The sequence below is a fragment of the Typha latifolia genome, chromosome 5 (genome assembly GCF_019914945.1).
Source record: "Typha latifolia isolate L0001 chromosome 5, TyphaL0001v2, whole genome shotgun sequence".
In the NCBI taxonomy this organism is placed as follows: domain Eukaryota; kingdom Viridiplantae; phylum Streptophyta; class Magnoliopsida; order Poales; family Typhaceae; genus Typha; species Typha latifolia.
The window spans coordinates 7,065,943-7,083,869 of record NC_133090.1 but is presented as its reverse complement, the minus strand read 5'-3'; the positions used below and the strand labels follow the sequence as shown (position 1 = coordinate 7,083,869).

The following is a 17,927-nucleotide window of genomic DNA, read 5'->3' as shown; positions in this document are numbered from 1 at the left end:
CTCACGATAGTAGCTCATAAAAGAATTTTATTTCTAGATTTGTCAATTAATCTTGCACCAGTAGTCAGTCATCTTTTAATTTCAAGGACGAAATTTATTTTATGGTAGGTGGAGTTGTAATAATGTTAGACTCTGATACCAATGATAAACTTTGATACCAATTTGATATGCTCTGATACCACTTTGATAAGCTCTGATACCACTTGTTAGATTCTCGAACTAAAGATAGGCGACGCAAAGATTCCTTCAAAATCTAGATGTATTACAGGAATCAGTCTGCGCAACTATGGAAAAATATTCGTCAGATATTCTACAATAGTTAAAAAATTATGAAACTAATTGGGTTAGATCCATAACTTCCTGATTTACAACTTCCATATTTATGCCCTTCTCAGATTCGAAGCATAGAAGGGACGAAAATACGGAATAACGTAGGTGATGGGTGGAGTGGATGTTAGGGTTATGGATGGATATGCAGATAAAGGTGGATTGTGGATGTGATTTAGGGATATAGACGAAGGGAACGAAGTGGTCAAGATCCCAAAGAAGAGGGGTGGCTCGACAATCGAGGGAGATTAGAAGTTCGGAGAAACCTTGCCAACGGTAGAGATGGAAGGATGGTGAATAGAGAGGAGGGAGAGAGTCTAGAGAGAAGATAGGAGACAAGAAATCAATATTCCAATAGCATAATGAAGTTGGCTGCCATCCACATATTTATAGAGGCTAGCCAACAAGTCCTAAAACAAAATCACGGTGGTCGACTGTTGTGGAAGGCTGAGTTTGGCAAAACCAAAATCTTCATCTCTTTCTTCTCTGTTTAGTCACAGCCATGGCAAGAAGCTTTTAGCCGTCTGGGTGAGAAAAGCAGCAGCCTTCGAGGTCTTTACGGGGCCATCAACGGCTGATGCTACCGTGGGTAGAAGATTGAGGCCTTCTCTTTCAAGTTGTAGCTCAGCCCGGTATTGCAACGTCATCGTCGGTGCTGACGCTGTCGCGGTCGACAATCGATTGACCAAGGAGAATGGTGGATGGTCGCTAGAGGCCATATGTGATTTCTTCCTGGTTGCCGACTCACCATTGTTACAAAGGGAGGTGGTGTAAGGCGGCCCAAGTGCTGGAACTTGCGGTTCCGAATCATCTCCCTCACCACTAATGAGGATTCCTGATGAGGGATATCTTGCTACCATGTGTGGTTTTCCTCCATTCAACAGTGGTTCGCACGATTGTTGACTCATCAAAGAACTCCGTTCTGATGTCGAAAGAACCTTTCCAACCATCGAGCTCGCTAGAGGAAATTGCAGCAATGAAGCTGGACTCTTCGCCATTTCTGCAGGGATCGGGAAGGGTGCGGCCAGCCTTTTGTGGTTTGACGGCGAGGTCTCCGGTGGATGGGAAGATGTGGAGGTTCCGAGGGCTGCTACAATGGTTAGGATTCCATTGTAGCCAGTGGCGATTCATTGCAGCTGACCATGGGTCGGGGTGTAGAAGCTCGATCTTACTGGATAGCCAAACTCTCCCCTACTTTTGTGGGGAACTAGGAGGCCGTGGAGGATGTTGGGTATGCTGCGGAGGGCTCTCCATGCTGCCTTGCGATTGCCATGATTGTTGAAGAAGGTTTTGGCCATGCTCGTATTTCCTGCATCATCTCCATTATTATCTGATTATTGATGGCCATCTATTCGGAAAGAGACCCAAACATGGCTTGAACGCTAGGCTCTTCCGTTTTCAAATTTGGTCGGGCAATTCAATAGGTGGAAGTCCCCGCAACCATTTCCCATCCTCTATTAGGGAAATCTCATCTTCCTCATCTCGCCATGCAGCCGTGGCTCTGGTTGTCATCATAGGAAGCGCGTGTCCAAGTTTCAGGCAAATCGGACGATGGGATCTCGAGATATCATCTGATTAGTAGAAAAATGTTAGGGAGTCTGTCTTAAAATTCGTGGATGGAGGCACGAGATCCTTGGTGATGGAAGAGGGCGGTGGACCGGCGATAATAGGGTGGCACCAGTGAATAAGTGGTGGTGGAAGGGTTATGGGTGATGGAAGGGGTTAGGGCAAGATGATAAATAGATTAGAAGAAGGGGGACGAGTGGACCGCCCCTAAGGGACTAGGGTGAGTGGCCGGTCGAGGGAGGTTAGAAGCGGTGACGCCGGGGAACGAGAGAATGAGAGAGAAGAAGATGAAGGAGGCTAGGGCAAAACTCAATTGATTCAATAATGATTCCATGGTTGCCATCTACACCTTTAGAGGCTAACCAAACAATTCAAAAATGGCAATTATTAACCCTAAAATAGTAGATTTTCGTCGATCGTGTTCGAACACACATTTCGCGTTATCTATTTTTTGCGAACCTGATGCAGGCGTTCACAAGCGCGTTCGAACGCACTCCATCCGCGTTCAAACGCGACCTACAGAAAACTTATTCTTCTATGAAATAAACACTAAAATAAGAATAAAAGACACCCCAAAAGTGTATCCATGCTCGAGACACCATCGGTGATGTCTGAATCATATCAAACAGTGTCGTTACAAATAACACATATTAGGAACTAGCTCCAATTGGATATAAACTTTTGCTGATTATAATTTTGGGCTAATTGAAATTTATCAAAAGAGTCGGTGGTCCGGGTGTATCTGTATTAATTGCTCGTATCAGAAAATTAATACAGATAAATGTAGGAAAATGATATTAAGCAAGTTGCATTTTCTTTTGACAAAAATTTATTAATTAAATATTGTCTATGCTATCTCTCATAATTTTGATAATAGTGATTTGGGCGATAGTTTGAGGAGAATATTTTTTATTACGCTTAATAACACATCAGGCATTGGTATAGTTGTGTCGGCTCTACCTAATTAATAGGGGTAGAAATTACGAGATGGACCTACCTAAGTCGGTAGTGAACGTCCATAAGATTATTTAACTAATTAGTGGTAGGATTATTGTGCTCATGCTTTTTATTTACTTTTTATATCGAGGTGGACTCTGTACCCTATGAGGATGATCTCGTGGCGTAATTGTAGCTAGTGTTAGGAAAGTGGTTCAGGCAACTGAAACTTCTATAATCTAGAGTAATATGAAGAATGAAATATCGTACTTTATGAAATCATCATATACAGATATCATGCATGTGCACATGTTTCCTTACCGTTATTATCGCACGTCATGCATGGTAATTATATTTTATGGTTTGGTAAGATTTCACATATTATGATGTCTTCGCATACTTATTGGGCATGATCATGTGTTTAGCATGCAAAATATGATAATGATGGGTGTTACATTATGCTTCCTGTGTTGGATAGTATCATGCTAGTTGCATAGGTGCATGATAATAAAAGGGGTTGACTACTGCGTCTCAACAGTACCCGATACCTCCCTAGCCAAGGTTAGGGTGGGGGATATTCTTATACTTATATGTAATAGAGCCCACGCTTGAAGTCTTAGACTGTTGATCCCAAACAATCAAGCAGCCATTTCGTCGGGCGATAGGCGATTTACTATCGATCGACAAGAGTTGTACCCTTTTAAGGTATTTAAGATAGAGAGAGAGAGAGAGAAGGGTAGGATGATTTAGACCTAGAGGTACTTGATGATGCAGGATGAGGGCCTCCATGAGCAATGGCTCATGATTTTCGCACGGTGGTGCGATGATGTGGAGCCGAGGGCTTGGATGATAATATCGATATGCAATACTGTAACAACCCAATGGCACGACAACCTCGTGCCATGCAGTGGCAGATGAGGAGGGTGTCACACGCCCCAAGTGTCGGCCCGGCCAACTTGGCCGGGCCAGCTGGCGTGGTGGGCCCCGCCGCGGTCTCCTTCCCCACCGCCTCTCACCCTTTTATTTCTCTCTCTCTCTCTCTCTCTCTCTCTCTCTCTCTTTCTCTCTTTCGGTCTCTCTCTCACTTTTCTCTCTTTCTCTCTCCCTCTATCTACTACCGTCAGCCTGCCGCTGCCGTCGCCACCTCCACTAACGCCGGTGAGCCTCCCTTTCCCCTCTCTCTCTCTCTCTCCCTCTCTCTCTCTCTCTCTCTCTTTCTCTCTCTCGCCCACGCGCGCGCGGTAATACCTAAGCTCGAGCTCGTCGAAGCAGAGCCACCAGCCGCTGGTTGGCCACCAGCGGCCGGTGCCCTTTCCGCCAGCCCAAGTCCGCAACCCCCTCCATCCTCTCGTCCCTTCTTCTCCTCTTCTTCTTCTTCTTCTTCTTCTTCTTCTTCTTCTTTCTTCTTTCTTTTTCTTCTTCTTCCTCGGCTTCTTCTCCTTCTCTTTCTCGGCTTCTTCTCCTTCTCTTTCTCGGCCCAGCACCGTAGTATTGATGTTATTTATTTAGGCTTTTCCTTCTTAATTAATACAAATAGATTATTTAGACATTAATTATTTTACTAACAATATATATTCTGTAATATGTTTATTATTAATTATAATTTGTATGATTAATGATTAATTAGGTATAAATATAGGTAATACTTATATTTATTTATTTATATCTCTATTAGATTAATATATAGATTTTTAAATTATATTTATCAAATTTGTAGAATAAGATACATTTTAAGTAATTCTAATAGTTTATTATACATTATTATTTTGTAACAAATAAAATACTATGCTTACGTATTTATTTATTTATTTATTATTTTATAAAATAATGACTACATAGTTCCTAATTAATCAAGATATAATTTAATTATAATTAGGTTTTTATCTATATTTTTATTTTTATTTATAATTAAAAATCTAGCTAGTTATAAAGATAAGTAGAAATTCTAAAGCCTAATAAATCATCATACATTATTATTTTGTAACAAATAAAATACTATGCTTACGTATTTATTTATTTATTTATTATTTTATAAAATAATGACTACATAGTTCCTAATTAATCAAGATATAATTTAATTATAATTAGGTTTTTATCTATATTTATATTTTTATTTATAATTAAAAATCTAGCTAGTTATAAAGATAAGTAGAAATTCTAAAGCCTAATAAATCATCATATATTACATGAACGAATTTTAATTAGGTGAAGGGCTAACTTCATACTACTTAAATATTTTCAAATCGTGAACCCCTTATTTGAGGCCCCGTGAACCCTATTAGGACGAGTTGTCGCTCGATTGTCAGATGTGACGGCTACGTCAGTTGTGTCTTCTAATCAGAAATAAGTAGTCTTATTCTCTAGACGTCTTTCTCAAATTAGGATATATTATATGACTTATCTAGAGATAATTTTAGTCAAGCATGTTTTATCATACATTTGATTAGTCTAATTTGGGATATAAGTATGATGATGATAGATAGAGATTATTAAAGATGACTATACTATTATAATTTTATGTCCAGTTGATCTGTAGCATGAATATGCATGTAATAGATTAGCATGGGTATGTATGTGTTGAATAAATGGTTGGAGACTATATTATATTATTTTTCTCTTGACTTCCTTACCACCTAAATTCCTCATATGCATGACTTGTTATGGTACTGGATATATGCACGTAATCTATCATATAGAAGGAAATGCATAAATCTCATTGATAAGAAAGTTAATAGAAAAAGCATGAGGGTACCCGAGTAGTCGCTAGGGATAGGGGTGCCTGCAGTGATGATTATGGTCGCTGATATGCGATATCTCATGGCTTATGTCCGAGGTTAGTTGAGTCTATGCACACAGACAATTGGACACCTATCGTTCACTAGGGCATGTGTGTGGTGAGTGCATATGATAAGATATGCTTTGAGCCTACGGGCAAGATGTTGAGCTCAGATACTGGGTATTGACTATGCACAGTGGTCTAGTATGATGATATTATACTGAGATGTCGGTGATGATCGTTATGTTGAGAAATGCATATGATTTCATTATCATCTATCATATCTGATTATTGAATGGTCAATATGCATCATAGATGGTTGCATTTGATATCATAGCATGATCATGATCGGCATGCATTATATGTGTTATATTTGAAAGAGAGTTATGATGATGGAATGATATGGAGATTTATTTATACATTGTCGATGATTATATATTTTATCAGTTATGACATGAAATGTTATCTATTTTTCATTATGTATTATTGAGGAACATTCATATACTCATTCATGACATGATGCTCTTTCTAATTCATATTATCTAGTATTTGATTCTCTCTATTTGGCATCACTTATTCGGGGTAAGGTATATCCAATGAGCTTTTAGCTTACGACTCTCTTTGTTTTCTCCTTTCCAAAAACCCAGGTGAACGAGTGGAGCAGGATACTTCCTTAGAGGTCTTGCCAGTGGGTGAAGAGTAAAGTGTGGTTAGTGTTATACGCTAGATGAGTTATCTTATCTAATATATTAGTGGATATATGTTAGGCTCTATTACCAATTGATAGTCTCTGATACCAATTTGATAAGCTTTGATACCAATTTGATGAGGCTCTAATACAATTGATAAGCTTTGATATCAAATGATGCGCTCTGATACCAAATTAATAGGATCTATTACCAAGATCGGCTACGGAACAATTCCTTAAGAACTGAATTTATTGCAGGAAGCAGTCCGTGCAACCGTGGGAAAATATTCATCAGATATTCTCCGCTAGTCAAAAAATTATGAAATGGGTTAGATCCGTAAATTCCTAATCTACAACTTTCGTATTTATGCTCTTGACATATTCAAACTGTAGCAGGGACAAAAATATGAAATAACGTGGGTGATGATGGTGGTAACGGGTGAAGTGGATGTTAGGGTTATAGATGAGTATGGAGATAAGGGTGGATTGTGAAAGTGATTAAGGGACGTAGACGAAGGGAATAAAGTGGTCGAGATCCCAAAGAAGAGGGCTGACTCGATAGTCGAGGGAGATTAGAAGCGAGGAGAAACCTTGCCAACGGTAGATGTGGAAGGATGGTGAAGAAGGAGGAGGGAGGAGTCTAGAGAGAAGATAGGAGGCAAGAAATCAAGAATCCAATTCCATAGTGAAGTTGGCTACCATCCACATATTTATAGAGGCTAGCCAACAAGTCCTAAAACAATATGAAACCCTAACAAACCAACTAAACCAGTATTCCTTATATTTTCCGATTACCTTTCAGATTAAGCTTTCAGTTTGTCACATATAAATTCTGAATCTGGAGATGTTATGAATATAAAAGTTGTCGATTTGGAGATTGGCGACCTTATCCAATTGGTTTGATATTATTTGTTTATGTGTAGATTATTCTATGAATATTTTCCTAAAACTGCGCAAAGTTGAAATTAGCTAATTAAATAAAATCCTAACCTACTAAAACTCTAACTAAACAAAATAACCAGATAAGATAATTAGACTCAATCCATTGAGCCTAATCTCCCTTTGATGTGATCCGATTTGTATCAATATCCTCCAAAGTGTGTCTTAATCCTTGTCTTATATTCTAACAGGTGATTTTGTACTTATATAATTATGTATATACCATTGTTGTGTATATATAGTTGTGAAAAGCTTTTGATGATGTGTTGTGGCCTATGTGGGGCCCAAGTAGGGTTATCTGTATGCTGTTGACAGTAAAACTTGAGTTATTCTTAGTTTAGACATTGTGGATAAAATCATGATGTTGATATAGGTTTATTTGATTGTCAGTAACTAACCAAATGGTCAGGTATCACGCACGTGCCGTGTGGGCTCGTGCCGTGCATGTGTTTAGAGTTTGAGTGTTATATTTTAGAGTGGTATCAGAGCCTAGGTTTGTTAAGTATCCGGCATATCATCAAGAGATTTTGTACATTGTCACCTTGAGTCTAGGGAAGTATTGTGCTTTTAGGGTTACACAAGAGATAAATTTTAGAAGTGTACTTGATCACTAATCAGTTGATGAATTTGACTATTTCCATAGAAAGATGCCGCCCCGTCATAGAGGTTCACAGTCCAGGGTGACCTCCATAGATAAGGCCCCTACTGAGACCCCAGAAGTTCCTCCATCTGTAGAGGAGCGCAATCCCATTTCGTGTCTCCTAGACAGTCAAGAAATACTTATTGAGGAGATCCTACGAAGCAGAGGAGCTGGCACATCAGTAGAGAGTTTTGAGCCACCTCCTATGGCGAGCATCACCTTGAATAAGTTTATGCAGTTAAACCCTCCGATTTACAGTGGAGGTGTTGATCCACTGGAGGCCAGTGGATGGTTATCGGACATAGAAAAAATGTTGGATACTCTAGGATGTAATAATCAGCAGAAGGTAGCCTTTGTTGCCTTTATGCTCAGAGGTGAGGCGGAACAATGGTGGAAAGCCACAGAGAGACTGATAAAATCAAGGATAGGGGATGTAGTCATCACTTGGGAGTTATTTCTTGATGCCTTTGATCAAAGGTATTTTCCAGCCTGGAAGAAAGAAAAGATGGAAGAAGAATTTCTGCATTTAATGCTTTAGCCCATTTTGTGCCCCATCAAGTTCCAAATGAAGCAGCTAGAGCTCGACGTTTCAAACATGGGCTGAATTATGCTATACGTTAGAGCTTGGAGGCAGCATGCCTCATTCCTTATGTTGATACAGTAGAGAGGGCTATGACACTTGAGAGGGTGATTTAGGAAAAGAGGGCTATGGATGCTCTGCAATTTGGGATAGTCTGGGCTAGGCGGGAGTTCTAGAGCTACTTCTGCTAGCTGGAGCTTACCGTCTTCACAGTCACAGCGTCGCCCTTCCTATCATCCTTATTGGGGGAGTTATAGTGCTGGTTCACTATTAATCGATCTGATTCATGAGGATCTCGGGGGCTCAGCTAAGCACTATCACAGATTAGTGTGACTAGGCCATCATCGAGTGGTAGAGGAGGTGGGATGGCCAGGGGATCATCAGGGCAGAGTCGGCCTTGTTATGGATGTGGCAAGTTTGGCCATCAGCTTCGTGAGTGCCGCAAACCTTTCTTATGCTATGGGTGTGGATAGCCAGGTCATATGCGTCATAATTATCCTAGGGTCCTCTCCACTTTTGTCCCTACCGCTGTGATATCTTCGGCTGCTGCTCCTTCTGGGGCCTCAACAGCTGCTATGCGAGGTAGGGGAACTGGAGGAGCTGGACCCTCTCAGCCTGGGCGAAAGTCTAGGAATGGTTGGATCTTTGCGATGACGGAGCACGATGCTTTGGCATCCAATGATGTGGCCATAAGTACTCTGAATCTATTTTCTCATACAGCGAGAGTTTTATTTGATCCGGGTGCCACACATTCTTTTATTTCAAGTTCTTTTGCTTGCCATACCGATGTATTAATGGAACCTTTAGAGGATATTCTATTGATTGCCACACCAATACAAGAGACAGTTGTTATTAATTCTGCTTATAAATCTTGTACAGTTAGTTTTGGGATAGGGAGTTCAAGGTAGATCTTTTGCCACTAGAGCTGATAGATTTCGATGTTATCTTGGGGATGGATTGGTTAGCTGCATATCATGCCAACATAGATTGCTATAGAAAGGAAATTGTGATGAATTTAGCTTATGGGGTAGAATATAGAATTAAGGGCAATAAATCCAGCCTATAAAGATAATCTCTGCATTTGAAGCTTGCAGATTATTAAAGAAAGGATGTACAGGTGTCTTAGCTAGCCTATCAGGAGATACTAATAAAAAGATCAAATTAGAAGATGTCCGAGTTGTTAGAGAGTTTCCTGATATTTTCCCAGATGATCACCCCGGATTACCCCCGGATAAGGAAGTAAACTTTTCAATTGATTTAGCCCTTGATACTTCACCTATATCTAAAACTCCCTATAGAATGGCACCAATAGAATTAAAGGAACTTAAGGTATAGTAGAAGAACTACTACAGAAAGGCTTCATAAGACCTAGTGTCTCTCCTTAGGGAGCGCCTGTTATTTTTGTTAAAAAGAAGGATGGGACATTTAGGCTGTGTATTGACTAGTTAAGGGGAGCTAGAGTATTCTCTAAAATAGACTAAGGACTAGTTACCATTAGTTAAAAGTCCGTGAGGAGGATGTTTCTAAAACTGCTTTCCGTACTAGATATGGACATTATGAGTTTTTGGTCATGCCATTTGGATTGACCAATGCTTCAGCTATTTTTATGGATCTGATGAATAAAGTTTTCCAATCTTATTTGGATCAGTTTGCAATAGTATTTATTGATGATATACTAATATATTCAGCTAGTGAGGAAGAACATGAGCATCACTTGAGGTTAATTCTCCAGATCTTGAGAGATAAGTTTTTTGCTAAATTTTCAAAATGTGAGTTTTGGCTAGATTAGGTGGTCTTTTTAGGACATGTGGTATCTAAGGAAGGGATCAGTGTGAATCAGTCCAAAATAGAGGCTGTATTGAAATGGAGTCAACCAACTAATATCACAGAAGTGCGTAGAAGGTTTGTAGAAGGATATGCAAGGATAGCTATGCCTCTTACCATGTTGACTCAGAAGAATCAAATGTTTGAGTGGAATGAAGAGTGCGAAAATAGTTTTCAAGAATTAAAAAGAAGATTGACTTGTGCACCAATTTTAATTATTCTTTGTATTGGAATAGGATTTCAAGTATATTGTGATGCCTCACACAAGGGATTGGGTTGTGTCTTAATGCAAAATGGTAAGGTAGTGTCATATGCATCTAGACAGTTGAAAGATTATGAACAGAATTATCCTATTCATGATTTGGAATTGGCTGCTGTAGTGTTTGCTCTAAAAATTTGGCGACACTATCTATATGGGGAAAAATGTGAAATATTTACAAATCGTAAAAGTCTTAAATATTTGTTTACTCAGAAAGAACTTAATTTGCGGCAAAGGAGATGGCTGGAATTAGTGAAGGATTATGATTGTACCATAAATTATCATCTAGATAAAGCAAATGTTATTGCAGATGCCTTAAGTAGGAAGTCAGCTAGGAGTTTAGTATTCTTAATTACCCAACAAACTATGATACTTAAGGATCTGCAAAGGCTAGAAGCTCCAATTGTGACTAAGGGTAGTGGAGTTAGTTTACTAGCACAATTTACTGTCAAACCTATATTGATAGATAGAATTAATGCATCTCAGAAGACTGATATTAAGGCTATGCAAATTATGAAACAAGTACAAAATTCCAGTAAACCATACTACTTTATAGACTCTATCGGGATACTGTGTTTTAAAGGCAGATTGTATGTCCCTAATTGTGAAGAAGTTAGAAATGAAATTTTAAATGAAGCTCATACTTCTGCTTATGCTATGCACCCCGGGAGAACAAAAATGTATCATGAATTGAAGAAAAAATTTTGGTGGGAAGGGATGAAAAGAAATATTGGAGAATTTGTGGCTAGGTGTTTGACTTGTCAGCAAGTCAAGATTGAGCATCAGAGGCCTGCAGGCGAATTACAACCTTTGCAGATTCCTAAATGGAAGTGGGAATATATTAATATGGATTTTATGACAGGATTACCAAAGACATAGAAAGGGAAGAATATAATTTGGGTGATTATTGATAGACTAACCAAATCAGCACACTTTCTACCAGTTAGTACTACTGATTCAATGGAAAAGTTAGCTATCTTGTTTAGAGATGAAATTTTTGCTCACCATGGAATTCCTATTTGTATTAGTTCAGGTAGAGATCCTCGTTTTGTGTCCAGATTTTGGAAGCAGTTTCATCAGTCTTTTGGAACAAAACTATAGTTTAGTATAACTTATCATCCTCAGACAGATGGTCAATCTGAGCATACTATTCAATCATTAGAGGATATATTGAGGGCATGTGTAATTGACTTTGGATTGAGTTGGGACAAATATTTACTATTGATAGAGTTTGCTTATAATAACAGCTATCATGCTAGTATTGGTATGCCTCCCTATGAAGCATTATATGGCAAGAAATGCAGATCACCAATTGATTAGGAAGAAGTTGGAGAAAAGAAGGTTGAAAACTCAATACTAGTGCAAGCTACAATAGAGAAGATAAAGACAATTAGAGAACATATGAAGGTGGCACAAAGTAGATAGAAAAGTTATGCTGATAATAGAAGGCGTGATTTGGACTCTCAAGTTGGGGACAAAGTATTCTTAAGAGTTTCACCCTGGAAGGGTGTGTTTCGTTTTGGAAAACAAGGAAAGTTAAGTCCTAGGTATATAGGACCTTATGAGATTCTTGGACAAGTGGGGCCTGTACTTTATAGAGTAGCTTTACCACCTGACTTAGCACAAATTCATAATGTGTTCCATGTGTCAGCACTAAGAAAATATATATCAAATCCATCGCATGTGATTCATTATGAACTAGTTCGGTTGCAGCAAAATCTATCATATGAAGAGCAACCTGTGAAAGTCCTTGCTAGAAAAGATAAAGTACTGAGAACCAAAGTTATACCTTTAGTAAAAATCTTGTGGAGAAACCATGCAGTAAAAATCTTAGAAACGTGAGGAGGAGATAAGATCCAAATATCCAGAATTGTTTAGAGGTATGTAAATTTTGGGGTCGAAATTTTTATAAGTGGGGAAGGAAAATGTAACAACCCAATCTCTAAAAAAAAAAAAAAAAACTTTACTGCATGGCACAACAGCCTCGTTCCATGCAGTGGCAGATGTGGAGGGTGCCACACGCACCAAGGATCAGCCCGGCCAACCTGGCCGGGCCAGCTGGTGCGATAGGCCCCACCGCCACCGCTGCGGCCTCCCTCCCCGCTGCCTCTCTCCCTTTTATCTCTCTCACTCTTTCTCTCTTTCGGTCTCTCTCCCTTTTATTTAGGGTTAATTTTGAGTTGTTTGGTTAGCCTCTAAAAGGGATGTGGATGGCAACCAAAAGATTATTATGGAAGAATTGAGTTTTGCCTTGCCTCTTTCGTCTTCTTCACTCTCGTTCTCTCAATCCCTGGCGATGCCGCTTCTAACCTCCCTCGACCGGCCAATCACCCTAGACCCTTAGAGGCGGCCCTCTCCTTCCCCTTCTTCCAATCTATCCAACACTTGCCCTAACCCTTCCATCAACCATAATCTTTCCATCACCACTTTTCACCGATGCCATCCCACAAACGCTGGTCCACCTCCAACCACCATCACCCTAGGATCTCGTGCCTCCATCCACGGAGCCTAACTAGACCATCCTGATGTTCGTCCACTAATCGGACGTTATCTCGAGATCCCCATATCCGATTCGCCTTAAACTTGATTTGTTGGAAATCTATTTTCTGGGGTTACAACATATCCTAATTTCACATTGATCCAACAGCAGCATGTTTCGGGATCTTATTTCAAATTTCTATGCGAGATCAAGTCTAGCAGCGGCCGGTGCCCTTTCTGCCGGCCCGAGTCTGCAACCCCCTCCATCCTCTTCTCACTTCTTCTCCTCTTCTTCTTCTTCTTTCTTCTTTATTTTTCTTCTTCTTCCTCGGCTCCTTCTCTTTCTGCACAGTGATGGGCTGATCTTCACTTGAGGATCATGGATGAATTATTATGAAACTTTTGGCTTGAGCCCACTTCTCCCTCTTCTATCAGTCTAGGACTTGACTCATCATGGTTATGTCCCTCTCCCCCGTATTCGACTAGTCGTTCCCTCTCGCCCAAGCATCGGAGACCTTGCCGACAAACCGCGAAAGGCTAGTCTATCATGGATGAATTATTATGAAACTGTTGGCTTGAGCCCATTTCTCCCTCTTCTATCAGTCTAGGACTCGACTCATCATGGTTATGTCCCTACAAGTTTGTCTAGCAACTCCTTTATAACCGAAATAGGATACCGGTCCTTGACGGTAATAGCGTTTAGTGCTCGATAGTCGACACAAAAATGCCATGCCCCATCTTTTTTTCGCACCAATAGCACGGGGGATGAGTATGAGCTATCACTTGGTTGAATGAGACCTTGCTCTAATATCTCGGCTACCATCTTTGAAATAACTTATTTTTGCACATGTGGATACCGATATGGCCTCTCATTCGCTAGTCCAGCCCCGGGTACAATATCTATGCGATGGTCCGCCGCTCTCCTCGATGGCAACTCATATGGCTCCTCAAACAATCCAGAAAAGTTATCTAATAAATTAGACAATTCAATAATAGTATCTAAGCTCGTTTGAGGATCATCTCCTACTAGTCCTAAGTGAAGAAGATAGGTCAAATCATACGCATAAGGCAGCCCCACCAAAGGCTACATCGTAGGAATCGGCGAAGACCGAACACCATCAAGCCGCACATCCTTGTTTCCTTGTTTATATTTCATCCACATACTCCAAAAATTAAATGTGACGGGTCCCAAACTCTGTAACCACTATGCACCAAGGACAATGTCCGCTCCTCATAGTGCCAACGGATACAAGTCCATAATAATGTCGTGTCCTTGCACCCTGATACGATCACGCCTCTAGCTATGGAGCTCTAATACCAGCTTGATACGATCTCGCCTTTTTGGTGAAGGGTCGATCTCTTCCAATTCTTGATCTGGACTAGATCTGGTATGGAACTTTGAAATAAGATCCCGAAATATTCCGCCGTCGGATCAATGTGAAATATTTATATATTGTATGCTCGGAAAAGAGCTTTCCAACAAATCAAGTTTCAGGCGAATCAGAGTTGGGGATCTCGAGATATTGTTCGTTTAGTGGACGAACGTCAGATGGTCTGTTTTGGAACCGTGGATGGAGGCACGTGATCCTAGGTAATGGTGGTTGAAGGTGGACCGGCGTTAATGTGGTACCGGTGAAAAGTGATGGTGGAAGGGTTGTGGTTGATGGAAGGATTAAGGCAAGTGTTGGATAGATTTGACGAAGGGGGAGAAGAGGGCCACCCCTTAGGGACTAGGGTGATTAGCCAGACGAGGGAGGTTAGAAGCGGCGTCGCCGGGGATTGAGAGAACGGGAGCGAAGAAGACGAAGGAGGCAAGGCAAAACTCAATCTCAATAATCAATAATCAATTTGGTTGCCTACCACATCCTTTATAGGCTAACCAACAACTCAAATTAACCCTAAAAACACAATTTTCGTCGACCGCGTTCGAACTCGCCCGACCGCGTTCGAACGCACCGAGTTCGCTCTTCTGGATTTGCGAACGCGATGCAGGCGTTCGAACGCGCGATCGAACGCGCCTGTCGGTATTTGCGAACGCGATGCAAGCGTTCACAGTGCCTTCGAACGCACCGCGTTCGAACTCACTCCACCTGCGTTCGAACGCTACTTACAGAAAACTTATTTTAATAGAAATTAAACACTAAAATATGAAACAAAAACACTCCTAAAGTGAATCCATGCTCGAGACGACGTCGGTGAAGTCCGAATCGTATCACACCCATATACCGACCCGACGACACAAGCTCTCCGCCTTAAGCTTTGTACCATCTCTAATAGCAACGTCAAATCCCATGGTCGGTTCGGCATCTAAACCTAATCTCCTCACTAACCTCTCATCTAGAAAGTTGTGTGTACTCCCCAAATCAATGAGGATATGCACACAATGCTTTCTAACGAGTCCATCTACTCGTAACGTCCTCGGCCCGGAAGTACCTGAATGTGCATGCATTGATATTTCAGCTTGGATATCTTCCTCCACGCCCTCCTCAATATTCTCCTCATGGGTCTCCTCTGGACATTGTCCATCATCAACAATCTCATCATCCTCCTCAGGACCATCGATAAGCATCACACTCCCGATCGGTTTAGAACACCGATGACTGAAGTGAAACGCTCATCACATCGAAAGCAAAGGCACTTCGCTCTTCGCTCCTCTACTTGGGCAGGTGTGAGAGTTCAAATAGGGGGGTCTTGTGCCTCCTCTAACGTCGGAAGAAGGTCTCAAAGGTGGTCGTGGTCTAGTACTCACAGCCGCTACTTTTGAACCCGCAGAATTTCCAGCCAGCGTTCTAGGTGCAAACCGCCCATCTCGATTGCCCTAATTGGTTTTCGCTACCATATTTAGAACCTTATGCTTTTGCTCCATCCTCACGGCCTTCTCAAAGGCCTCCTCAATAGTAGTAGGACAAAGAGCACGAACATCTACCTATGTCTCATCCCGCAGCCCTGAAATAAATGTGCTCTTAATGTCAATTCGAGCTAAGGTGGTTCACAACGACTACTAACTCTTTCAAACTCTGCTCTGAACTCCAATACGGTCGTCCTCTGAACCATCTTGCTTAATGTGGCAGCAAAATCTTCATATGTCATTGTCCCAATCTGCGTGTAATCCTCCTACAAAAATTAGCTCATTCGGTAAATCCTTCACCACGAATAACTGATCTATACCATTGCAATGCCATTCCTTGGAGGTGAAAGCTTGCCATCTGGACCTATGGATCTTCCGTTGTACCTTGACGATCAAAATATTGTTCAACTTGAAACACCCAATTCGTTGGATCACTGTCTTGGAATTTTGGAAAGTCCAAGCGTGCGGTTCTTCCCCGAATAGCATTGTCGGGTTCGAGAAAGATCCTTGGTTCAGGTCTAAACCTCTGTGTATGTTGGTCACCTTCTCTAAATCCTTGAGCATGTCCATCACCATCTCCAAAGGGATCAACCTCATCCTCAAAGTGCCAATCCTTCTCATCAACAAAGCGCATCAGTGCGGCACGCTTCTCGGTTTTCACCACCGTCGGCCTTGGGTTTTGTAATGGAGGTGGGGGATGATGTGTAGGCATAGGTAAGAGGGGATCATTGACACACACATGACGCACTTGGACCTTTGGGATATCAGTTCAATGAGGTCCCACCGCTGGTCCTTCTTGAAACTCTGATAGTCATCGAGGAGATGACGAATCCATCAACATATTTATAGAGGCTAGCCAACAAGTTGATACACTTAGTTAGGATCTTTTCTTACTGCATTAGGTGTTTATTTCCATTAAAAAAAAATTTATGTAGGTCGCGTTCGAACGCAAGAGGCATCGCATTCGAACGCCCTTGCGAATGCCTGCATTAGGTTTGCAAATATATAATGCATATTGTGCATTCGAATTCGGTCGGGCGAGTTCAAATGCCTCCATCGCGTTCGCGAATACAGAAAACGTCTTTTGGTGCCATTCGAATGCGATCGAACACGTTCGAACACGATCGGGCATGTTCGAACGCGATCGACGGGAATCCTCTAGAATTAGGGTTTCATATTATTTTAGGACTTGTTGGCTAGCCTCTATAAATATGTGGATGGCAGCCAACTTTATTATTCTATTGGATTATTGATTTCTTGCCTCCTATCTTCTCTCTAGACTTCTCCCTCCTCCCTCTTTACCATCCTTCCACCTCTACCATTGGCAAAGTTTCTCCTAACTTCTAATCTCCCTCAACTATCGAGCCAACCCTCTTATTTGGGATCTCGACCACTTTGTTCCCTTCGTCTATATCCCTAAATCACATCCACAATCCACTTTCATCTCTATTTTTATCCATAACCCTTACATCCACTCTACCCGTTACCACCACCATTACCCACGTTATTCCATATTTTTGTCCTTGCTATAGTTCGAATCTGCGAAGGGCGTACATACAAAAGTTGTAGATCAGGAAGTTATGGATCTAACCCAATTAGTTTCATAATTTGCTGACTAGTGGAGGTTATATGACGAATATTTTCCCACAGTTGCGGGGACTGATTCCTATAATACATCCAGATCTTGAAGGAATCGTTGCGTAGCCTATCTTTGATTCCAGATCCTATCAATTTGGTGTCAGAGCTTATCAAAGTGGTATTAGAGCTTATCAGACATTTCTATGTTAATAGGGTTATTTGGATTAATAGTATAACTTATTTGGTGATGAATTATTTGAGTACAAGGGTGTATCTATGCCTGATGGGCCCCGCCCGACTTGTTGCATGCACCGCATGTGCCGTGTGGGCGCATGAGCATGCACATGCCCGTGCCAAGCGGGGGCGTTACAGACATTGTGTACCTAATGATGAAATCCTAAGTATCTTAAATTTTTGTCATTCACAAGCTTGTGGAGGCCATTTTTGGATAAAGAAAACTGCTGGAAAAATCTTACCGTGTGAATTTT

The 17,927-nt window shown here is 41.0% G+C and overlaps 1 protein-coding gene across 1 annotated transcript in view; it reads left to right on the top strand.

Annotated features, from left to right (window-relative positions):
• Positions 1–1,101, top strand: part of LOC140788499 (cytochrome P450 89A2-like) — a 47,179-nt gene extending 46,078 nt beyond the window's left edge. Inside the window, exon 2 of the mRNA XM_073137763.1 lies at positions 822–1,101. Coding sequence (XP_072993864.1) covers positions 822–1,101 — 280 coding nt within the window. The remainder of the gene's footprint in view (positions 1–821) is intronic.
• Positions 1,102–17,927: the final 16,826 nt, after the last annotated feature.